The sequence below is a fragment of the Heterocephalus glaber genome, unplaced genomic scaffold (genome assembly GCF_053883595.1).
Source record: "Heterocephalus glaber isolate CG9 unplaced genomic scaffold, H.glaber_assembly_v1.0 deba00001481, whole genome shotgun sequence".
Taxonomy (NCBI): domain Eukaryota; kingdom Metazoa; phylum Chordata; class Mammalia; order Rodentia; family Bathyergidae; genus Heterocephalus; species Heterocephalus glaber.
In genome coordinates, this window is record NW_028258317.1 from 18108130 (window position 1) to 18133596 (window position 25467).

Below are 25467 nucleotides of genomic sequence, written 5' to 3' on the forward strand. Positions count from 1 at the left end.
GTAAATATCTCCTGCTCATGGACTATGAACCTAAATGACATTTAGTTAAGATGAATAGAGGTAAAGTAAAATAGAGAGCTAATAGCAAACTATATTAACCATTGTGCAGTTTCTCAAGGGCCAGCTGGTGACCACAAGTTTGACACTTAGTTGATTAAATCTTGCTTGTACCCCCGGTGATATAAAGATTTTGATTAAGTTACTTTCTGTTCTGTTTAGGTGTGGGTAAATAAGGGGACAATTGTGATTTTTAAATATGTATTCATGATGTTCAATGAAATGACACAGCTTAGAGGAATTGTACTTTGTTTAACAAAAAAAAATAACCTTTACTTCAATAGAAATTGCTAAGGCAATTTAAAATGTAAACATGTTCCGCCCAATGCCTCCCAGCTATTGCTTAAAGATATAAAAATAAAGTAGACCCTGAGACTTCTCAGAGGGACCCTGAACATTGCTTGTGGAGGTTCTTTCTCATCGCCGTCCCAGGACATCTCCCCTTCCTACCCTACATCAACTGCAGCTGGTCTGCGGCACATCAGCAAATATTTAGATGTATGAAGGCTCATTAAAGAACTGATCGTAGGGGCTGAGGATTTAGCTCAGTGGTTCTGCCGCCTGCCTCACAAGCACAAGGTCCCGAGTTTGATCCCTGGTACCAAGAAAACCCCCCAAGAAAACAAAAAAACTGATCGTAATAGAAAGAGGAAAAACTTTTAAATGTCCAACAATGGAGCATGGTTGAACAAATTATGGTATAGTTTTATGGAACATATGGCAAAATATTATGTAGTAATTTCAAATGATGCTACAAAAGTATATTTTCTAGCAGTGAAAGATATTCTAAATATTTTATGAAAAAAACAGATCATAAAATAATCTATACAGTTTGATTTTATTGAAAAAATAAATACATATAATTTTTATATATGCAGAAACATCTGAGAGGATATAACATCACCTGTTAATTAAAAGGTTATCCTAGGATGGAACTTTTTATTTTTTTTATTTTTTTAAATTTTTTGGTACCAGGGATCAAACTCTGGACCTTGCACATTCAAGGCAGGCACCGGAACCACTGAGCTAAATCCCCTGCCCCTCCCAGGATGGTATATTAAAGGGTAATTTCAATGTTCTTCTAGCTTGTTTGAATCTTTGAAATATGTATAAATAATATTTTCAACACAGAAAATGCCATTAGTATTTTGCTGAGAGACTGCGGTGGTCTCAGTACTTACTCTCTTTCTGGCTCCTCTGCCCATGCTGACACTCTGAAAGAACAGAAAGAGAAGGCAAGTGATAAGCAAGTTGATATGAGAATATAGAGAGGATTTCACCCAAGGACCTCACAGAAAAAGCACACTGAGCTTTCTCAACTCTCAAACACTTGCAGTTGTGACCTGTGCTTCTTAGCCCAATCAAGGAGGACCCATATCTGAGGCAGCTCTGTTTCAGCATCATTGAGACTAACCTATAAAGAGCAACCAGATAATACCACTGGGCATTTCTTCCTTCTCTTCCTCTTCCACTTCCATTTCCTCCTCCTCCTCTTTCTTCTTCTTTTTTTTCTCTTCCTTCTCCTCCTCCTTCCTTATTTGGCACCTCTGGGGATTGAACCTATGGCCTTGTACAAGCTGGGCAAGTATTCTACCTCTGAGCTACATCCCCAGCCCTAGCACTGGGCATTTCTTAATTGTATCTAATTCAACAAATACTTTAAACACATATTCTAAATGCTCAGCTCTGTACTAGTCAATAAGGGGATTTGAAAGGCAGATTATATTCATAAACACTTGTTTGGGATTAAAAACAAGCACCTTATGAGCAGGTACTTTATTTGCTTTGTACACTGCTATATTTCTAGCATCTAGAACAATCCTCAGAATGTAACAGATGTTCAAAACACTTATGGAATAAATGAGTGAATAACATCTAAACCTATTGGTCATTGCAAGCCTGGGAAATGTTTATCCTCTTTGAGCTTCAATTTCTTCAACAGGAAAAGGTATAGTATTGGACAGGATAAACTTTCAGTTCTAACACACAAAACTTTATGTTCCTAAGAGCATATGGTTTAGATATGGTTTGAATGCTCGCCAAAGATTTATGTGTTAGAGGCCTGCTCTCCAGAGAGGTGGTATTGGAAGGTGATGGAACCTTTAAGACGTGGGAGCCAGAGGTGGCCTTTTCTCAGCTGGGTATTAAAGAGTAAGATATGTTGCCTAGGTGGAGATGTTTTTCAGAAGAAAACAGCTGTACAAAGGCAAGAGAAGAACAATGACAGATATGTTAAAGAATGTTCTAAAAATGGAAACAAAGCTTTTGTAAATAAGGAGGGGAGGGGGGTTGAAGGGAGGAAAGGGAATTGAGAGAAAAAGAGGAATCAAAATGTACTATGTACAGGTGCAAATTCTTTTGATGAATGTGATCGTTATATATATTTAAATTGTACCAATAAAATTAATTTTTAAAAATGTTCTACCAAACAAAAGTCCCACAGTGTATATATAGGCATTTCAGACAATTCAGCATAAACAGCATGAATGGGGAATGGAGATGTAAGAGAAGTGAATGGAACAAACAGACCTGGAGCACTAAATGAAGGGTCAAGACAACAGAGAAATATGAACTAAGAGAATGTGTTAGTGGCAGTAATGGTACATTGTTGCAAAGGGACTCCCTCCCAAGTCTATAACTGACCAACGGTGTGATTTTGAAGAAGGCTCTGAGTCAAAGGCAAAGTGAGGGACTTAAACTAGACTGGATGGGCTTCTACAGTTCTTACAATGATAAATTCTTTGGGAGTGACTTGGATTGCAGGAGGGAGAAAAGGGATTCCAGGAGAAGAGAAAAACACTACGCTTAGCTTGGGCTGGAATTGTTACTGATAGGGTGGGCAGTGGGATTCAGATTACTGCAACGTTTCCAGGGTTTCCAGTGATGGGAACCCTTCTCTGAGGCTAAGCCACATGAGCCAGAAAACTCTTTCTTTCCTTTGAAGAGCCTCTGATCCCTAAGGTTAACAGGATGGGAGCGTCACAATGTCCAACAGCTTTCTGGCCCACAACAGAGCACTGGAGGACCAATCTCAACTCAAACCACCAGCCTTAAATAGAAAACGAGATCCAGTTACGACTGCCCCCTGTAAATATGTCTGTAAAACATTTATCTGGCAATAAAAGAACTGACAAGGCAATTTGAGTGTAATTGTTTTTGGCAGTTGGAAATATTTCAATTAACACACTATAAAAGCCACACTATAATAAATGCAAAACAGGCCAATGAAATCAACTGCAGCCCTGACTTCCCAACTGTGGCAAAGGAGATTGAACATCAGGCTGCCACTTCAGGCCCTTGGTCTTCCAGAAGGAGAAGCTTGAGACAGACAAGCCTGAATTCTTAAAAAGCTTTTGATAGTTCCTCCCAAAGCCATCAAATCACAGAAGAAAAAAGCCCAAACACCCTCTGTGGGCCCTCAGAACTCCTTCATCTGGCCCAAACTCTCTAATCCAGCATGCTTTCCCACCCTTCATGTGCTAAGATTTTGAGATGTAATCCAATGAAGCTACTCACAGTCCCTGAGCCCAGCCTGGGCCTTCTCACCTCTCCTCCTTTGCTTTTACTATTCCTCTTGGAAGGAATGTCAGATTTCCCTTCCCCCTTTCTGCCCCTCCTACCTCTGCCTGACAAAAGCCTACCCAAATGGCCTCTGGTAGTTCTTTATATAACTCCTCCTGACATATTACCACCTTTCTCCTATCTTCCTCTACTCTTCCTTTCCTCACTTTGAGCACTCTCCCATCCACCTTCCACCACATGTCTTGGCTGTTGTAAGATTAAGGACCAAATGCATCTTTCAATAGATACTCTGTTGTCTCTGGTCTATAAAAGAGGACAGTATTGTGAAAAGAAAAAGAATACTGTACAACATATGGGAAATGGCTTGGAAATTCCAGCAAAAGAGGCCCACCATTCTTATGCTATTGACAAAAGAAAGCCCACTTCTCTTGGTCAGGTCATTCTATTTGACCACAGGGGAACATATATGAAAGAGTGAAGCAGGAAAAGGAAACCTATACAGCCTACCATGGCAGACAACCCTAGTGATCAATTAGACAACATATGCTCCAGCCTGATCTTCATAGTTGAGCATTTTTCTATTCTCATTGTTAGGGATTCCAGTGTGAACACCCTGAGGGCAGGAAGTGCATCTTGTTCATCTTTGGGCCACTACCCCAGAGCCTAGCACTTGGATAGAGTTCACTTATCTTTATAGAAGGCATCAGTAACAACTCAGGTGACTAATAGTCATTTCTCAGTTCTCTTATAGGACCTAACATTGCTGAGGGCTCCCTCCCTCCTTCTCGAAACTTCTCCACCTTCATTCCACATCACCAGTCTCTCTGCTGGTTCCTTCTCAATACCCTTGACCCTTCCCTCCGGGATCATATAGTATCCTGGAGCCTCTGGTCTTCCTATCCTACATACTTCCCCTGAGTGTTCCTACCCCTGGTCATACCTTTATCTCCTTCTGTAGTTTAGACTTCCCAGTGCCTCTTGTTCACACTGATCATAGGGTACTCAATATCTTAAAAACCAACCTCATTATGTTCTTTTTTTGACCCCAAACTGCCACTTCCTCCAGTATTCCCTCATTCAAGTATACCACCATCCATTTAGTTACTCTGGTTGGAAACTGATGCCTGCCTTATTTTTATCCTTTTGCTAGTATCATATTTCAATATCTAACAATTCTATTTCTTCAATATCTTTCATGACTATCTGCTCCATTTACATCCCCCTTAATTCAGGTCCTTACTGAAAGTTGCCTAACCACATTTTATCTCCCTGTCTCCAGTTTCCCTTCACTCTTATCATTTTCAGATTCTGAGCACTTAATCTGACCTAGTAATTTACTAAGCCATTTGTGTATATTATCTCATTTAATCTTTACAACTATCCTATGGGTTCAGAATTGTTATTACTCCTACTGTACTGTTGGGGAAACTGAGACATAGAGAGATCAAGCAATTGACCTAAAATTGACCAGAATTTGAAACCAAACTTTTAATCACTATTTTTAAAGAATCTCCATGAAACATAAATCTGATCATGTCACTCTCCTGATTTAAAGACTCCGAGAACTCCCCATCAGTTCTGAGACAGACTCTAAGCTCCCTATGATGGTACTGTATCTGTCTCATTCCTACTCTTTCCCTCTCACCACCACATCAGCTACTTACAGTTCTCCCTATTTATGAAAGAGCCATGCATGCAGGGAGACTGAGTCTATGTGTCAGATATACCTCCTGAAACTGGGCAGGTGAGAGTGGCTGGCTTAGGAGCGGCTGCCCACATAAAATGTCTCCTCTTTTTCCACATTCACAGGACTTCTTTCCTGAGTCATCTGACTTTGCTGCTCTGTCTCAAGCATCTTGCCCCCTTCCCTCAGTATTACCAAGTATGATATCTGGCCACAATTAACGTCCTGCCCTTAATGCTCTGCATGAGTCCCCCTAACCCACTGAGATGCTGCCTCTCTGGGTCTTTAACTACCTTGCTTTTTAGGCATAGTTCCAGATCACTTCCTTGGCTTACACTCACTTTTGGATGATCTTTAGGTTAACATCCCTCCCTGTGGGATAACATCCCTCAGGGTCATCCCTTTCCATAAGCAGCCCTCTGTGCAGCTCCACTTACTCTATCCTAGGATACTTGAGGAAGTCAAAGAGTGGAGAGTAGGCTGCAAAGAAGTTGGAAAGCTGTGAAGAGGAACTGAGACAGAATGAGATAGCTGACATGAGACATTCTCATTTATAGCAGAGAAATACCAAGGGCAGATGTTTGAGGTCCATTCACCTAGCATAATCTGTAGAGGGGATAGAAGGGAGGGGCAGGTAGAGACCAACTGACCACCATCACTATCCCCAGCCACAATCTAGTGAGCACTCACTAGTGGGCAGGCTCTTGGCCAGATATTGCACAGTCATTATACCCAAACCTCAGTGCCTCCTTGCAAAGTAGGTAAAATTGCTGTATTTTAGAGACAAAGCTACTGAGAACTGCTCACATCAAATGATATGGTCAATTGAAGAGTACTTGGAAAATAACATTTCTTGTCAGTCTAAGTATTTTTGTTGGTGGTGGTATTGGGGGCTGTACACAGGGCCTTTGCAGTAAGCTACATCCTCAGCCCTTTTAAAATTTTTTATTCTGAGTCAGGATCTCACTAAGTCACTAAGTTGCTCAGTCTGGGCTCCAATTTGTGATCTTCCTGCTTCAGCCTCCCAGTGTGCTGGGATTACAGGCATGTGTACTACCATATCCAACTCAAGACAATTATTACCACTTACTACCAGCATTTAAACAATGTTGGTTCATGTCCTACTGAATGGCCATTCTTTTTTTTTTGGTATCAGGGATCAAACTTGGGACCTTGAGTTTGCGAGGCAGGCGGCAGAACCACTGAGCTAAATCCCAGGCCCCTGTCCTACTGAATGATATAAGTGATGTATTTGTCCCTGAGCATACTTCAGGGGAGATAAGGAGATAAAAATTCTTAAGCTATTCCCTATCATGAAGATGATTTTTAAAGTGAGCATCAGATAGAGCTATGGAGCCCAAGTGTGAGTTAACCATACTTAGGTTTGATTATCCACTATGCTACCTGTTAATTCTATGGCCTTAGGCAAATTACTTGCGCTTCCTGAATCTCAGTAACTTTATCTTTAAAGTATATTCTGTCAGACAATCACAGGCTTATTATGAGGATTAAATGAGCTGATGCACATTAAGTACACACTGTGCTGCCTGGCCAGAGTTCATGCCCAGTAAGTGATGGCTGGCAGCATTGCATTCCCATTTGTAGACTCATCTCTGCCCTCAGTCATGCAGGACCTGTGTGGCCCCTTTATCTACTAAGAAGCACCTGCTCTCAGAATGACTAGAGTCTTTAGCAGCTCACATCTCCAGTGAAGAATTCAAGGCTGAAACATGATTGTCCCTGGAAAGAGGGACTCTTCAAAGTATGCAAACCCCACATGTTGTATCCTCCTTCCTGGGGCCCAGGAGACTTTCTTTAACATTTCTGTCATCTTGGTCCTTATTTTAAAACTCACTAACAGGTTTCCATTAAGCTAAATTGAAACTAAATACCTCACCAGCTTGCAATTTCAGTTTCTAAAAGAGTAGAACCTCTTAGTCCCAAAGGAACGGTAATTCACCAACAAACCTTCCTCCAGCCATATACTGAATGCGTTTTAAATCCCCGAGCCTAGTGCAATGCCTAAAGTGCATAGAAGGCACCCAATAAATGTTGTAGCTGAAAGAGCTCTTGAAGTTTTGAAATAGTAGTGCATACAGTAATAGGAAATATCATACTTTGCTCTAAGAGTAAAAATGGGTGCAAACTTTTTGTAGGGTAATTTGGCAATATGTACCAAAATGTAATATGCATCCTTCAACTGAACAATAGAATTTTCTTATCTTTCTTTCTCTCTCTCTTTCTCCCTCCCTCTATTTCTCCTTCCCTTCTTTCCCTCCTTCCTTCTCCCCTTTCCTTCCTTTCCCTTTCCTCCCATCCTTTTGTGGTACTGGGAACTGAACCCATGGCCTTTGCACAGAGCTACATTGCCAGCCCTTTTTAAATTTTTTATCTTAAGACAGGGTCTCACTATGTTGTTAAGTTGCCCAGACTGGGCACAAACTTGCAATTCTCCTGCATTAGTATGGATTACAGCCATACACCACCATCCCCCCTGCAATTATACTTTCCTGAATTTTTCTTATAGAAATTTTGTATATACATCTTATATAGCTTGCTTGCTGCAAAAGTGAGTATTTTAAGAAATTAATTTGCAGCATTATTTGTAAATTTTTAAATGGCAAGAAACTAAATATTCATTAATAGTCTAGTTAAGTAAATTAAATAAAATAAATTATAGCAATTCCATGGGATATTATGCATGCTTTTAAAAGAACCGCACACATAGTGACTATAGTTATAACAATATATTGTATTATTGAAAATTGCTAAAAGAGTAAGTAGATTGGGGAAAAAATAAGAACCAAGATGCATCATGTAAAGGTACAAGTTCCCAGTGAGAAATGTAATTGTGCTGTATACCTAAAATGTACCAATAAAAGAATTTAACGAGAGTAAGTAGATTGTAAGTGTTCTCACCACACACTCACATACACAAACATATGTGAGGTAATGCATGTTAATTTAACCATTCCACAATATATTTCAAAATATGTGGCATGTAACAAATAGATCTACTTGTTACTTGTCTATTAAATTTTTAAAACAGTATGTTATTGCAAAAAATAAGAGAACGAGGTAAACTTTTATGTATTATTTTGGAAAGTTCTCCAATGTATATTGTTAAATAAAAAAGCAAGTTACAGGGGCTAAGGGTATAGCTCAGTGATAGAGCACTTGCCTGTCATGTGGGAGGCCCTGGGTTCCATCCCCAGAACCGAAAAAAAAACTCTTGAGTAGAGACACATCTTCTTACTTTAAGACTATGTGTATGTGCATATTTGCATTTACACAGAAAACTGCTAGAAAATTATATAGATTCTGTCGACAATGGTATTGTATAGGTAGTGTGACCAGGGAATTGTGCAGAGGAGGTCTAAGATTGCTCACTTGTTGTTGTGGTTTTAATATTTTGAATGTGAATGTGTATATATTTTATAATTTGACATGCTGAGAATTTTAAAAATCACAAAGTACAGTAGAAGAGTTTTTCTTTCCTATTAATGTAGCATCAGCACAGAGGATATAAGCCCAACGCTGTGCCTCCAAAGAAGTACAGGAGAACAAGAGCCAACATTTCAAATGGACCCTTCCCAGATAAGGATGCAGGAGGCAAGGCAGGGTAGAGTTGAAAAGATACAGCTACTCAGGAGGATGTAAAGTTCGAGGCCAGTCAATTTAGGAAGACCTTGTCCCAAAATAAAATTTAAAAATGGTCTGAAGATGTAACTCAGTCTTCCATGGGTTCAACTCCAATACTGAGAAGGAGTGGGAGAGAACTCTAGTGTAAGCCATGGCTGGATTCCTGGCTCTACCACAAACTACATGTGAGACCTGGAACAAGGTATTCGCTAACCCCCATCCTCTCATCTATAAAGTAGAGAAAAATATTCACACCATCCTCATAGAATTAGTGTGAGAATAAAGTAAAATCAATACATAAGGTGTACTTTTTTCATAGCATAGCACACAATAAGCCCTCAAGTATTGGTGGCAATGTAGACTTTCATAGTTGTCATTTTTTAATAACTGCATCATATTCTGTCTGAAAGTCAATTGGCCCTTTCAGAGGGCATATAATGAATAATTGAAAAGTATATTGTTCAGGTCCCAAGAAGTTTTTGTCAGAAAAAAAGCCTGGGGCCGAGGATTTAGCTCAGTGATTTCGCCGCCAGGTGCAAGGACCTGAGTTCGATTCCCAGTGCCAAAAAAAAAAAAAGCCTGCAATTCAGGGTGGTAAAGCAGAGCTATGACAGGAAAAATACTTTTCATTTATATAGCATCTTTCAATGTGCTTACTAAACATTTTTAAAAATATAATTCTATTTGACTCATAACAATATTTGTGGATCAGTGTTGAATTTCATCAGTGTTTTTTGTGAATCTACTGAAATGACATCATATGATTTTTCTCCTTTATTCTGTTAGTGTGAAGAAATATTTTGATTTTCTTAACTTGAGCTATCTTTGTGTTCTTGGAAGAAACTCCACTTGGTCTGACACATTATTCTCTTTATATGTTGCTGGTAGAGATATAATATTCTTTTGTTTAAATTTGTATTTATGTTCATGAGGGAGATTAAGTCTGTAGTTTTCTTTTTGTGTAATAGCTTTGATTTTGATATCGTGATTATCCTGACATAAAATAAGTTGGAATACTGTTTCCTTATCCTCTATTTTCTCACAGATGTTATGTAACATTGATGTTTTGTTTGTTTGGTTGGTTTTTGGAGACAGAGTGTTGCTATGTTGCCCAGGCTGGCCTCAAACTTGCTATCCTCCTGCCTCAGCCTTTCAAGTAGCTGGATTACAGGCATGCACCACTACACCTGGCAAGATCAGTATTATTTATTCCTTACATATTTGATACAATTCATCAGTGAAACCATTTGCACCTGGAGTTCCTTTGTGGAAGAATTTCTAACAGGTATGGAGCATTTTCCATTTCTTCTTGTCAGTTGAGGTAAATGGTGTTTTTCAAGAAATTTGTCCATTCCATCTAAGTTGATGAACTTATTGACACTAGATTGTTGATAACAGTACTCTATTATTCTTTCTAATATTCTCTCTAATATTTCTAATATTATTACTTCTAATAGGCTCTTTAGTGATTTTCAATCCAGATATTGGCTATTATGCTTTCTTTTTATCTTGATCTTGCTTCTACTAGGTTAGATTTATCTTATTCCTTTGTGTATTCTTAGAGTTGAATCTTAGGACATTGATCTTATAACTTTTTTCTTTTCTAATATAGTATTTAAAGTTCTACATTTCCACTAAGCATCAATTTAGCAGCCTCCACAATTTTTGATATATTTTCATTACTATTCAATTAAATACTTTTAAATTTCCTTTGTGATTTGACCCATGGGTCAATTAGAAATGTATTCTTTAAGCCAGTTTTCATGACTCACACCTATAACTCCAGCTACTGGGGAGATTGAGGCAGGAGGGTTGCAAGTTCAAAGCCAGCCTGTGTAACTTAGTGAGACTTGGCCTCAAACAAAATTTAAAAAGGGCTGGGAATATAGCTCAGTGATGGAGTTCTTGCCTAACATACATAGAAGCCTGGTTTAATCTTCAGAACATCCTAGTTTCTAAACATGTGGAGATTTTAAAGATATTGCTTAATTTTATTTTGTTCAATTCTATTTTACTATTTCTAGTATTATTTTGCCACTGATGGTTGTTGAATTTGGATTCAATTAAAATCTGTAAGAGTTGATCTTTTGAAATGTATTTTATATCCTAGCATTTGGTTGAAAGTTGCAAAAATTCTGCAGTTCCTGGGTGTAGTTTTCATTTTGTAGTTCTTGAATGTAACATCCTATAAATGTTAATTAGGTCATGTTGGTTGACAATATTGTTCAGATTCTCTGTATCTCTCAATTACTGAGAGAGAAATGTTAACAATCTCTATCACTGTGGATATTTTTATTTCCCCTTTTCATTTTGTCAGTTTTTAATTCATACATCTTGAAGTTCTATTAATAGGAGCATACACTGTAACTTTTGTCTCTCCACCTTGAATTGACCTTTTATCATTATAAAATGTTTCTATTTATCTTGAAATACTCCTATTATGAACCCTACTTTGTCTGATAATGATAGCCACTTACTTTTGCCATTCACATGGTATATTTTTTCCTCTTTTATTTTCAGTTTTTCTGTGTCTTTATATTTAAACAATGTCTCTTGTAGTCATCATTGTTGGGTTTTGCTGGGGTTTTTTTTCTCCTAGCCTTATAGTCAGCCTCATGAATGAAAGTGGCTGCCTTTAACATGCTGCTCTTTGTTTTCTATTTTTTCTTATTTGCTTTTTTCATCTCCTGTATTATTTTGTATTAGTTTAATTTTTAAAGTAATTTTATTTTCTCTATTGGCCTTTTTGTATTTTGTGTGTGTGTCTGTGCATGTGAATGTGTGTGTGTGTGTGTTTGTATGGCTGCTCTACAGTTTACACTATGCATCTTAAATTTACCTTTGTCTATTAAGAATAAATAGCAAACACCTTCACACTTCACCTTTTATGATTACAACTCCATTTACACACACTACCCATCCTTTGTCCTATTGTTTTCATGTATCTTATTTCTACATTACATGACCCAATTAGCAATGACATTTTTTGCATTAAACAGTAGAAATGTATTCTTTAAGAATATATCTTTTAAGAAAATTAACAGGAGAAAAAAATCTTTACCCACATATTTACCATTACCAATATTTCTTGGTCCTGATGTATGATGATGATTAATTCTCTCAGCTTTGGTTTATCTGAAAATGCGTTTATTTCACCCTCTTTTTTTTTTTTTTGGTACCAGGGATCGAACTCAGGACCTTGTGCTTGTGAGGCAGGTGTGGTGCCACTGAGCTAAATCCCCAGTCCTCACCCTCCTTTTTGAAGATTTTGATAAGGGGTTGGATATAGAATTCTGGGTTGACAGTAATTTCTTTCAATTTCTAAATATGTAATCTCATTGTCTTCTGACCTCCATTGTTTATGATGAGAAGTCAGCTATAATTTATATTACTGTTCCCTGTATGCAATATGTCATTTTTCTCTAACTACTTCCAAAGATTTTATGTTTATGTTTGTTTTTCACTAGTTTGACTGTAAATGTCCTAGACATGGTTTTATTTGTAATTATCCTGCTCGCGGCTCACCAAGCTGCTGATAATTCTGTTTTCCACTAAGTTTGGAAAAATTTTGACCACTTTTTCTTCAAATATTTTCTCCTCTTCCTCTCTTCCCTTTTGGTATTCCAATTATATACATGTTCCAAGTACATACACGATATATTCCACAGGTCACTATAGCTCCTTTATAAAGAAAAAAAAAACTTGCCCATTTTTGTTCTTTAAATCGGATAATTTCCATGGATCTACATTCACATTCAACAATTAGGACTATCAAAATAATTTTTTATTTCTGATATTGTATATTTCTATTGCTTTTATATGTCTGCTTAGATTCTGCATTGTTTTAGTCACTCTTGTTGCTGAGACCCAAAGCCCAACACCCATAATTTAAAGGAGGAAAAGTTTTGGGTCATAGTTTGTAGAAGTTTCAATACACAGGTGGCTGGCTCCAAGGCAGGATGGCATGACAGAGGAGACCTGCTCACAGCATGGTGGACAGGAAGCAGAGAGCAAGAGAGGAGCCAGGAAGGAAGATATAATCTTCTAAGTCACACCCACAATGATCCACTTCTTCCCACCAGGCCTCACCTCCTAATAGCCATCAGCTATAATGCTCTTATAATCCCATCACCTTCCAATGGTCCTGCCTATAATTCCATAAGGCTTTAGAGGGATATCTAGATATAAACCATAACATCCATATATCTATCCACTAAGACAATATTTTCTGTAAGTCTATATTTTTTTATAGCAGCTTTAAAGTCGTTGCCTGTTCTTTCTAGTATCTGGGTTATCTTACTGGTAGTATCATTCTCTCCTATGGATCTATTTCCCCAGCATGATCAAGAAATTGTCCCTAAGCAGGGAGCAAGAGTAAATGTGTGACTAATGTTGTACATTTTTTCTCCCATCAGGAATCTTCCTATGTTGTGTGTTGTTCAATGCCTAAAAATAATTGCATCATATTCTGTCCACCTGCATCACTGTTTACAGTGGAAGAGCAAGGTCAATATTAATTGCTTCACCTTAGCCAGAATAAAAGTCTCCTATATCAGTATCTTTAAGAGTTATATATAAAGTGTGCTGTATTTTAAAATTCATTGCAGAAACATGCTATTTTTACAGTCTTACAGTAAAGGGTTTTATAAAGGACAGAACCTTTTGTAATGTAAATATCAGCCCTGAATGAAGGCATTGGACTAGAAGAAATCTGAGGGCCCCTTCCCACACAATTCATGAGAAAGAGATTTACCAGAAACAACACAGAAGTTACTTTATAGTAAAGCAAGTTATATTTTACACTGGAGTAGCCAAGGAAATAGAATATTTTTTTCTAAAGGAAACTGCCCTGCTCACAGGTTTGGCTGCTTAGAGAATCCTAGAATCTTGCTCCTTGCTGACAGCCTGGCATGAACAGAGGAGATAGCTAGGGCCAAACAGATTTCTTCTTAATGAATTTGAACCAGGACTACAGAGAGAACTGGTAGTTGGATGAAGATATAGATGGAAATGCTTATGGTGTAGAGAGAGGCCACAGAAGCCATGATAAGCTGAAAACTAAAGTTATAAGGGAGAAGAGACTATGGAAAAACTGGCTGGCTGGGCCAGGGATTTAGCTCAGTAGTTCCAGCCCCAGCCTCAAAAGTGCAAGGTCCTGAGTTCGATCCCAGGTACCAAAACAAGCAAACAAAAAAACTGGCTGGTTATGAAATGAGAATAGGGAAAGTAACATAGTCACTAAGAGAAGTAGAAAGGCCATGGGAGATTCAGTATTTTATTAGTCCCTCTACCTGTTTCAGAATGTATAGCTTTCCAAATCCAGGTTTTGGGGGTTTTTTTGGTAGCGGGGATTGAACTCGGGACCTTGCACTTGAGAGGCAGGGGGCGGCACCACTGAGCTAAGGCCCTCGGCCCTCGAAATTCAATTTTAAGTCAGGTGTGGTGGTGCACACCAGCATTCGGGAGGCTGAGGCAGGAGGATCGCCATGAGTTGGAAGCCAGCCTGGACTACAGTTGAGTTCAAGGCCAGCTTGAACTATGTAGCAAGCCCTTGTCTCAAAAAACAAACAAACAAACAAAAGGCAAGCCAAAAATAAAGAAAACAAATTTTGGGCCATCTATGTATTTATAAAACCCATCTACAAACCTCCACATAAACACCTTTCTTCTCCCATGCTCCTTTATTTAGATTACTTGAATAAGCCTCTGTTCTTTGCAACTTAAAGAGCTTATCTAAAATTTGATGTGTCAACATGATTTTTTTTTAGTTTATGATGGTGTGAAAGTGATATGGATTCAGTAGAAACCATAGCTTGAATTTTGATTTTTTCCTAGGCTAGCAATTTTGTGGTACAGATATTCTCTCAAAATGGGGGCAGTGGCGGTGAGATAAAACTGATCTTGAAGGTAAACAACTGATATTCTGTAACATGCTGTGTTGCTAAGCTGTGATGTTTGGTAGGTAATGTGTATTTAATGTATTTTTGACTTACGATATTTTTCACTGATAATGGGTGTATCTGAATGTAGTGCTATTGTAAATCGAGGAATATCTGGACCTTAAAGGACTGGAAGAGTAGAGAAGACTTGGACATTCTGGGTAAAGAAAACAAAATTATTAACACAGACACAGAAACACACACATACTTGTCTATCCAAGGATCAGCAGATTATTTTATACATTTATACTCCAATTTTTCCCCAAACAAAATTTGAGGCTGAATACACGACACTTTGAAATAATAAGTAAAAGATAAAATAGATGTAGGTTAAAACAGCAAAATAAGCTTAACACCAAGGATAGGGGTACTACATGATAAACAGAATTAGGCTGCTTTTACTAAGACAAAAGAAGCTTGCACTGCTTCTTTTGCAGGCCCAGAGAGAAGATTCAGAGTTCTGCAGTACATACCTTTCTACTGTTCATTTAGTCACTAACAACTAATTCACCCAGTCATTAAACATTCATCCAGTGTTTACTAAGCAAGTCCTAGGATGGATGACAGCTAAAGAAATAAAGCTGAATTTGTCCCCACTCCCAGGGTTCTCAAACTGGGAACATGATAAATGAAGAACACAAGCTCATCATACAAACTAGAATCCAGTGACTCCAAAATGTTGTGACACTCAAAGCAGTGAAACTAAAGTTTGATCAACAGTTGTATCCTTTGTGTGCTTCTTCTATGCAACTCTGTCAGTGCTCAGTAACTGGGAATACTGAACATGCCATACAAATTCCTATCTGGCAGAAAACAATTTCATGTGTCTTGCTCACAGCTGGAACCAGAAAATCAAAATTACTCTTTAGCATCAGCTTTCAGGCTGCAAAGCCTAGCGATAAGCACAAGAGCCCTCTGCCATTATTATTCAAGTACTTAGCATGTACCAAGTACTAACAATGTGCTAGACTCCACAGTGCATGGGGGAGGAGACCAAGTTCTGGCCTCAAATGCTCACAGCTGTTTTGTAATCTGATAATTGTGCATGACAAACCTCAGACCATAACTCTGAAAATAGCATGACTGTAATCATAACAAAATGGAACAGCCATTGGCAAAATTTGTTTTCTAGTTATCACTTCCAGAAGGAATTCCATAACACTACTAGGGAAAGAGAAGCGAAAACTCTCTCAACTTTCTGCCACTAAACCTCAAAATTATCATCTGCATCCATTCTTTCTCCTCTCCTATTTCAAAGTGTACTTCCTGTCCACAACTGATCCATTCCCACCTCCTTAGAGTCTTAGCTCTAATCATTACTTAATTTTCTCCTTTATTTTCAATTTCTCTCTTCATCCAGATCCTTCCCCACAGCATTTAATACATTCAAGTCTTACTTTCATCTTTAAAAAGACCCTTGCCTATATGGTCCTCACTGCCTTCTTAGCTCATCAGTCTAGTTTTCACCTCCAAAGTTGTTCTTTCTAAGGGCCCTAATGGCTTCCTAATTTTTACACCTAGTGGCCTGTCTTAGTGCTTATCTTCACTGACGCCTTAGCAGCATGCTACATGGCTGACCAGCCACTCTTGCTTTGATTTTTCTTTGTTATCTTTCCTACTTTTCTGTTTACTTCTTCCTAGTCTCTATTTTGGATTCTTTTTCTTCTTCTGTCCCAATCTTTTTTTTTGTACCAGGGATTGAACTCAGGACCTTGTGCTTGTGAGGCAGGTGCGGTGCCACTGAGCTAAATCCCTAGTCCACCAATCTTAAGTGCTGGAATTCCTCCCAGAAGTCTTCTCTGATTTGCCCAGAATCCATGTTAGGATACCCTACCACATGCTTCCACACCAGCACCCTATGCTACTTCCCCCACCACATTCATTCAACAATCAATCATCTTTTGAGAGCTTCTGACATAATGGTTACTGTATTAGGAGCTGAGAATACAACATAAGGAAAACATCCATGGGCTCTGCTTTCGTGATGCTCACAATCTAATGAAAGAGGCAATAATCAAATAATTACACAGATAAGTAAATAATTACAAATCATGATGCATGCTATGGAAGAAAGGAGCATAGAGCAATGAGACTATATAATAGAGGAAACTCAACTTATTTTCAATAACAAGGCAGGAGACATTGGAGCCAGTTGTGGTGTTTGGTATTTGGGCTGAAATCTTAGGAGTGAATACACGTGTGGGAGAGGGTGTGAAGAATTCCAGAAACAGGGACAGCACATACAACTGAAGGATAGGAATCATGGGTAAAAGGTGGCACAAAATAAGAGACCCAGGCAGCCCTCAGCCCGTAGAAGTGTCCAAAGGTTATCTTAAAAATTAGACCCTCTCTTAAGAGCAATGAGAAGTCATTGAAGCGTTCTAAAGGGGGGATGGCATCATCAGAGTGACAGAAAAGATCTTTTTTTTTTGGTACCAGGTATTGAACGCATGATCTTGCGCTGTGAGGCAGGCACAGTGCCACTGAGCTAAATCCCCAGCCTCCTGAAAAGATCATTCTTGATGCAGTGTAAAGATGGATTGAAAAGGGCATGAATAGATGAGGGGAAGACCAGTTTTATTATTCTCTGGGTGAGAGAGGATGGCGGGTTGGGTTAGGAAGGTGGCAAGGGCTTAATCTGAGAAATATTTGGGAGCTGAGGGTGAGAAAGATCCTACCTGGGGCACAAAGAAGGTAAGTATAAGGATGACACTGAGATAAAGGATCACAAAAGTGAGGATATCTTACTTTGGATATACAAAAACATATCAGCTTCTCTTAGATGCTGCTTATCTCCTGTCCCTTCATCTATGGGTCTCATATGACTCAAATTTTCTGAATTAACCAAGACTCTCTTTGGCCTTGTACCTAATCCTGCCCCTCACCTCTACATTAGTACCCTTTATCTAGATCAGTGGTGGTAAACTTATAGCACACATGCCACAGCCGGCTGTTCGTATCATTGAAAGAGCTAAAAGATTTGCCATCACTGATGTAGATCACTATTTCTAAAAGTATGTCCTAGAGGAGCCTCTTGAGAAACCACAAAATGATCCAAATGCCAGTCTTTTCTTTGGCTTTAATGGGCAAATGATGCAAAATTCCAGACATTGATTTTTTTAATGGTAACCAACTGAGTTGTAAACAGGTACTAAAATTTGTTAGTCATAAACTAAAATTAGCTGTAAACTGGAGTTCACAGAAGACTCTAATTCGGTTCTCTACTAAAAAGTCTGGCTGCCAGGCAATGCTTGGCAATGCTGCAAAACTCCTCTTGCATATGTACACATGCAGCCAGTTGGCATTCTCACAATTTTCAGGAAGGACACTTTGTTACTGGGCCATTACCAATAATGTTTTGAGCTGGTCATGGTTTATGGTGCCTGACATTTATGCATTTTAACTACAAATTATAATTCATGAAGCTCCATCATGACCAATTTAATATGCCATGGGTTATTTGATTAACTTAGTGGAATAAGGGATGTACCTCTCTGACCTTATTTCCTGCCACTTTTCCCCTCCCTTCTCTGCTGATCTAGAACATGTGTAGCAGGCTCCCACCTCAGGAACTTTACACATCTCATGCCATCTGCCCGGAATGCTCCCTTCCCCTACACCAGAGATCACATACCTAACTCTCATTTCCTTCAGGTCTTGGCTCAAATGACATCTCTGTGAGGTCTTTTCTGACCACCTTATTTAAATGATAATCTTCTGTTTCCCTGAATTTCTTACTACACTTATCTGATTCATTTTTCTCCTTGACATCTTTCATCATCTGATATATAATATATTTTACTTATTTATTGACTATTTACCTCCAACTAAAAGTCAAGCTCCATGAGAGTAGGGATTTTTATTTGCTTTGTTTCTTGCTATATCACCAATACTTGGACCAGAGGAGGTACCCCATAAATAATTACTGAATGAGAATGAATATGTACATCATAAGTTTTTTGTGTGTGTGTTTGTGTGCGGTACCGGGGGTCAAACACAGGACCTTGCACTTGTGAGCCAGGCACAGCGCAACTGAGCTAAATCCCCAGCCCTACATCATGAGTATTTTTTAACCTTTTGGTGTCCAACCCCCAGCTTTTAGTCACCGATGTATGTAGTTCAACTCTGAATCCTTCATAGCCCTAAGCAGATATAGCCAAAGCAGATATAACCAAGAGCCCAGAAAAAAAATAGGGTAACATAGTGCATTTTTCTTGTTATCTCTTCCCACTAGGTACCCCTTTATTATCACTCCCCATCCCAGGGTCACTCCTTCCCTGTCCTTCAAACACATGCAGATGAAAATTTCTGAAGAATAGCCCAGGCACGCAGAATTCATATTCAACTCACTTTCTCAGAATTTATACATCCCAGACACTGTGCCAGGTATAGGGGAATCAACAAAGAACCAGAAGACAGATCTGATCCTTGCCATGACAGAGTTTATAGTGTCATGGGGATATTACTCCAACCTGCCTCCAGAAAATGGACTTAATCTCTTGTAGGAGAATGAAAACCAAACTGAGACCTTAAGAATGAACAAGAGATGAAGGGGAGATTTGTAGAGTAGGGTAAACCAGATACCAGCAGATCGAAAATATTGTACCAGGTGGCAGGATAACAGCAGTTTCAAAGGCCTGAAGGAGAGGGTATGGATATCACTTCGCAGAAAGTGAGTGCGGTTCGATGTACAGGGATTGTGGAATTTTCATAGAGTAGTGGTGAGGTCTGATGAATAGCAATGGCTAGATAATGCAGGACCTTGTAGGCCATATCAAGCAAACTGGACTTTTGGAACTTTATCCTGAGAGCAATAGGGGCCTCTGAAAGATCTGATCCGTGGAATAATATAAACAAGTAAAATTTTAACCCCTCTTTGTCTCCTAACAAACCCAATCCTGTGAGCTAAATCCCGGGTGCCCCTGAAACCTTTCTGCTGCTCCAACCCACAGAACTTCCTGCTGTTCAGCCCCAGGGGACCCATTTTCCTTATGTTTGTATGCCTGTGTTCTGTCTCCCCATTGCACTGAGTTCCCAGGGGACACTGACAACTTCTTAAACATCCCTACATCATACCACACCCCCTTAACACTGACTCAGATTGGGCTTTACTGAGATAAGATGGTGATAAATACAACCTAGCCTATTCTTACACCCTACACATCAATACTTACATTGTACTAAAGTAACCCTTCCCTCTAGAGCACAGTGTTGATATGTGCAGGATCCATTGACCTAGGTTTTTCTCCTTCCTGTCTGTTGTCAACCCTCTCAGTGTAAGCAGTCTCTAATGTCTCCCCTAATGGCCTGGAGAAACTCATCCTCAAGCTTGTTCAAACTTCAAGATGCTAGAAAATGTTAATCTATGGTAAGAGAAAGCTGATCAATGGTTACCCAGGCCTGAAGGGTAAGGAAAACTGACTGGGTTGAGGCCCAGGGAATTTCTTGGAATAGAAGCAGTCTATATCTTGATTGTGTGGTGGTTCACAAGTGTGTAACTTTGTCAAAAACTTGAAACATGGACAACTAAAATGGTCCATTTTATTGTATGTATATAGATTTCAATAATGTCAAATTAAGAAAATGAACTGCCTAGTAGTGCATGGTGATATATGCCTGTAACCTCAACAACTCCAAAGGCTGAGGCAGGAGGATTGCAAGTTCAAGACCAGTCTGGGCAACTTTGTAAGACCCTGTCTCAGAATTTTAAAAAATTAATAAGGGCTAAGCAGTGCTTGGGTTAAATTCTCAGTACTGTAAAACAAACAAACAAACAAACAAACAAAAAACTTGTCTATATATTAAGGTTCAGTCCAAACAGTACACAAGCTTCAAAATGGTTTAATCTTACCATAAAACTAGGGCATGGCCATATGGGAAGTTGCCTCCCCATGGCTGCAGAAATTTAAGAAAGAGGTTCATTTACTACAGAAGGCCAGGTAAAAGAAGCAGAGGAGCCAATTAATATGGCAGAGGCCAGACCAACATAGATGAAGGCATAAATAGCATGGATATAGATATGATCTCCTAACCTTAATATACCCAGGCATCAATGTGGAAAATTTAGAATAAATAAATACAGGTTCTGCTTTACAGAACTTGACATTAGCTCCGTAGTGATAAATCATAAAGGATTTTGTTGTTGTTTTTGAGACAAGATCTTGCTACATAGTTCAGGCTGGCCTTGAACTCACAGCAGTCCTCCTGCCTTAGCATCCCATGTGCTAGGATTACAATCATGTCCCACCATCCCCAGCAAATAACAAAGGATTTAGAAAAAGGATTTCTGAAGGACATTCTTTATTACCACAGAGAGCTCCTCAAGAAGCTGGAACTACCTTGTCTTCCATGGTGATGCTGGGGAGGAAAGCGGAACTCTGCACTCAGTGGGTCAGCAGGGGGTAGGTAACATTTGGGTTTCCTGTGAGAAGGGATGATGTCTGGCCAGGCGGCAACAAGGACATAATGTTCGTAGAATTGAATGAGTCACAGGAGTGAACCAGAGGTTCACAGGGAAGATGTGTGTGAAGGGTGTGGGGTAGGGCTGGGAAAATGGTCTCTCTGTTCTTCTCTACTTGACCTCTCTTTCCCTACGAGTCTCCCAGAAAAAAATCCAAACCAAACTCCTGCACATAATCTATTCTCTCCCCTATACAGTTCTCTTGTCCCCGCTCTGTTGGCTCCCAAGTGGCAAGCCCTGTGTCCCCACTTAGTCTAGAGCTGGGCAGACAGTAGAGGGCTGGAGAAATAATTCCTTTGGGACAGAACGCGAAGAAGGCAATGAAGAAAGAACTAGTGGAAGTGGGAATAGGAGTGTTAAGGAGCATGGATTTGTCAAGATGGGTCTGTAGGAAAATGGTGAGGGGAAAGTAAAGTAAAAAACACTGGGTTAGGGGTAGTATGCAAGAGGAGGAAAGGATTAGTGAAAGAGCTAGTGAGAGCCAGAGTTTGGAGAAGCACAGGCCAAGGGACATGGTGAGAAGTTAGGGGTCAACAGGGCAAAGGCCGGACACTAGCACACACCTGTAATACAGGCATAGGATCCAAGTTCGAGCCTAGCCTGGGTAACTTAGTGACTTGGAGGGACCCTTTCTCAAAATTTAAGGAGAACTGGGGATGTAGCTCGTGGCGAAGGCCTCCGGTTCAATTTCCAGTACCGCAAAAACAAAACAAAACACAGGGAAAGAAAGATCAAGGATTAGCGGGAGAAGTCAACAGAAGACAGGAGGTCAGGCTAGGCGTTACCTGCTTACGAGGCGCTTTCAGAGGCATCTCCGCAGAAGCAGGAAGCACCTCAAACCCCAGCAAGTCTATGAAACGCTCTCTCGTCTGAGGACAAGAAGTTTGCTCGTCTCCTTGACTACACACAGGAAATCCAGACTCACTTCCACTTCAATTCCCAGTCGCAGGGGTTCTCTGGGGACTGCTGTCGTTGTGGGTCCCTTCGCCCTTGTAGGATAGACTGAACTCCTCCCTGACGCCGTTACCCAGCAACTGACAGAAACTCAAGGCGCAGGCGCCGCGATCACCAGCCCTCGCGGCCAGGAGAGAAGGCGGGTCTGAGCGCAAGGAGCTCCGCCTGCTCCATTAAGCCCCGCCCCCTCAGGAGTAGGCGCCTGGCCACCGCGCGCCTCCGGAGCTCCTGCCTGTGGGCGGGACTGGGGCACCCGGATACCGCCTCTTCATGAATAATGCAGTATACGGGCGGTGTCCCGGACCCGGAAGTGGAGTTGCCTAGTCACCGCAGTGGCTGAGCTGCTGACAGGAGGCGGCGGCGGAGGAGGAGGCGAGGCAAGACCTGCAGCTCGGCCGGGCCTCAGCCGCGGTGGCGCTAGGCAAGCCCACGAAGCCACGCCGGCCTTAGCCCGACCGCGAATCTCTTGCCCCCAGCCCTCTGGTCCATCCGCCTCGCTTCCTGTCCGCCCGATTCGTCTGGGGCGGCCTAGTCTGCACCACCCGCCGGGTTCTTGGGGCCCCGCGCGGTCCTGTCGGCGTCTCCGGCCGCGCCTGGCCCCTGGCCCGCTCGCTCGCCGGCACCATGATGGAGGAGATCGACCGGTTCCAGGTGCCCACCGCTCACTCGGAGATGCAGCCGCTGGTGAGGGGGCGGGCGGAGGGCAGGCCGAGACCGGGAAGGGGAGCCTCCTGAAGGGGAAGGAAGGAGGGAATCAGGCCGTGGGGATCGTGCGAAGGGGTGCCGAAGGGGCGCCTTCGGATTGGGAGCAGCCCTGAAAACGCGTGACCGGTGAAGGGGAACTTGCAGGACGAAAAAAACGTGGGAGAATGCGCAGGGTGCAAATAAAGGGACCCAGAAGGGCAGAGGGCGCCGTCAGCGGAGGCCGAACGCCGTAGGATGGAACGGAGAGCGGCACAATGGTGCACATCGCTAGTGAAGGCCGTTAGAGGAAGATGGCAAAAGAAACTGTCATGAGGCGCCGCGGGCTGCAGGCACAGAGGGCTGGGATGGGAAGAGGGGAGGCGTTTAGCCCCAGAGGCCTGTGATGCTTAGAGTGGGGGAGGGGCGGGGGGAGCCTTCAGGTTAAGAGGGACTGGGAATAGGCTTTTAGAAGAGGAGGAGCCTGCCCGCCAGTCCTTTAAATGAGGATAGGAACACCGAGAAGGGCCAGGGACCGATGGAATTCAACGGTCAGTGTAGGACCTTGGAATTCCGTTCTTCGAAGGGGAGCGCGGGCAGGCCAGGATGAGGGCATCTGAACCGGGAAGGAAAGTGTGCGGCAGTGAGATGGAGAGTCAAGGGTGGAGATGAGAGCGCTCGGGTACGGACCGGAGAGGAGGTGGGGCTGCGCTGGGGCGGCCTGTGCCCACCGTTCCAGAAGAGCCCCTGTCATCCTAGGCCTATATACTTGGAGTCTGCTCCGTGCCGATCCTGCCGCCTGTCCACAATCCCCGAGTCAGGGAGGAATGATGTCATCGCTGCTGGCGCCTAGGGGATGGAAGGGGGAGGGTGACGCGGGTTTATGGAGGCCAGGCCTAAAGGAGACGGTGCCCGCTGGCTAGGGAGGTGAGTGGGTGGGGGCTACCTGACTGGTTTGTCTGCCTGGCAGTTGGGTGGGAAGTGCTAAGGCCTAACCAGCTGGCCTAGAGAGGGCATAGGGAGAGAACGCTCTGGCTGTGCTCATCCCATGTACCTCCTCTTCACTTACAGCCCGAGCTAGCAGGAGCTGGTAGGAGGTAGGGCAGGCCACGAATCTGAAGGTGTGGATACTGTATTTTTCGATTTGTGCTGGAGCTGAGCTCTCCAAGTCCTGCAGTCTGGAGCACTCAAAGACTCCTCCCTCTGTATTTTAGGCAGGGTGGCCAGGAACATGTTCTCCCTTTGGGTGGGCAGCCCCCTGGCTGACCCAGTGCTTTGTGGCTTTCTTAGGCAAGTAACTTGCCCATTGCAGTAGCCAAGATGAGCCTTTGCAGGGACCCACAACTATAGATACACCACACCTTTTGGGGGATGGTAGAATCATTAGTGACCACCATTTGGAGGTGGCTTTTTTTCCCTTTTTGTGACTCTTCAGTTCTAGAAGTAGGACTTTTTCCTCACCTGATGCCACCACTGGATTACTTGGGAACCAGATAATCTTGGAGAAAAGTTTGTTCCATGAACTTGAAGGACTTTGGGCTGGGTTAAGACAACTTTTCTTAATAGATTCTCTATCCAGCTAATCTTGCCTGTCAAAATAGATTGTCCAGTTCTAAGCTTCTAATCAAGAACCAAAATGGAGGGTGAGTAAAAGGATTCAAGTAAATCAGGAGAAGGAAGCAATGAGTTGGATCTTGTCTCCTATCTGGGGTTTCTGAGTAGGGAGGTAATATCTGTCCAAGGAAAAGGAAGGAGGAATGGGGCCACCAGGATCTCTCCATTGTCCTTGGTGCCTGTGGTATTGCCTGAAGTTCTTAGTAGCAATTTGTCTGGGTAGAAGACTTCTGAGCTGCTTCTGGTCTGTGTGACCCTGAAGTAGCAAAATTATTTGTAGCCAGGAGATACTTGTTCGTATCTTGTTAGCTAGCCAAGTGCTGAACCACTGAGCTACATCCCAGCCCTTTTTATTTTATTTTGAGACAGGATCTTGCTAAATTGCTGGCTTTAAACTTGCAGCCTTTCTACCCCATCCTCCAGAGTAGCTGGGATTACAGGTGTGTGCCACTGCATTTGGTTTAGACCCTTTTCTTAAAGGCTAATGTAGCCTTTGTCTGCAAAATAATACTTTGTTGAAGTTGAGTGAGTTTTGTGGAAATAGTAATATAGTCAATCTTTATTTGAGGGCCATAGACATTGCCCCACTTCTTGACTTCTGTCTCCAAACTGTAGTCTAGAGACATCCCCAAACTCTTCAAATGCCCTGTATTGTTAAGATCAGCAGAACCCCAGGAGCTTTCATTTGGGGCATAAGGATCAAGACATATACTATTATACTATAGAGGCAAAGGGCAGAATGGATCTTTTGGGGTATTTGGGCAGACCACAAAACCTAGAGGTCCAGGCTTGAACTATGCTATAATCTATTTTATTTTATTTTGCTTTTTGACATTATCTATAAAGACCTCTAGGAAATCTCTTTTCTTCCCTAGACTGCTTTTCCATTTATGAAATGAAGACAAATTGTCCAT

At 41.3% G+C, this 25467-nt stretch overlaps 2 protein-coding genes across 19 annotated transcripts in view; one reads left to right on the top strand and one right to left on the bottom strand.

The window, feature by feature from the left end:
* Positions 1-22482, bottom strand: part of Dnai1 (dynein axonemal intermediate chain 1) — a 63204-nt gene extending 40722 nt beyond the window's left edge. For 7 of the 8 annotated variants that reach the window (XM_021252982.2, XM_021252981.2, XM_087183742.1 and 4 more), the window contains exons 1-2: positions 22090-22482; positions 1239-1271 (exon numbers count right to left, since the gene is read on the bottom strand). In XM_021252982.2, the coding sequence (XP_021108641.2) occupies positions 1239-1271; positions 22090-22116 (60 nt within the window). In that variant the 5' untranslated portion in view covers positions 22117-22482. Of the gene's footprint in view, positions 1-1238; positions 1272-14898; positions 15002-22089 lie in introns of all 8 variants that reach the window. The other variant, XM_021252978.2, reaches the window with a different exon arrangement.
* A 103-nt stretch (positions 22483-22585) lies between these two features.
* Fam219a (family with sequence similarity 219 member A) overlaps positions 22586-25467 on the top strand; it is a 58243-nt gene continuing 55361 nt past the window's right edge. For 3 of the 11 annotated variants that reach the window (XM_087183746.1, XM_087183747.1, XM_004838419.3), the window contains exon 1: positions 22586-22942. In XM_087183746.1, the coding sequence (XP_087039872.1) occupies positions 22883-22942 (60 nt within the window). In that variant the 5' untranslated portion in view covers positions 22586-22882. The remainder of the gene's footprint in view (positions 22943-25467) is intronic. The other 8 variants (XM_087183749.1, XM_004838418.3, XM_004838420.3 and 5 more) reach the window with 6 other exon arrangements.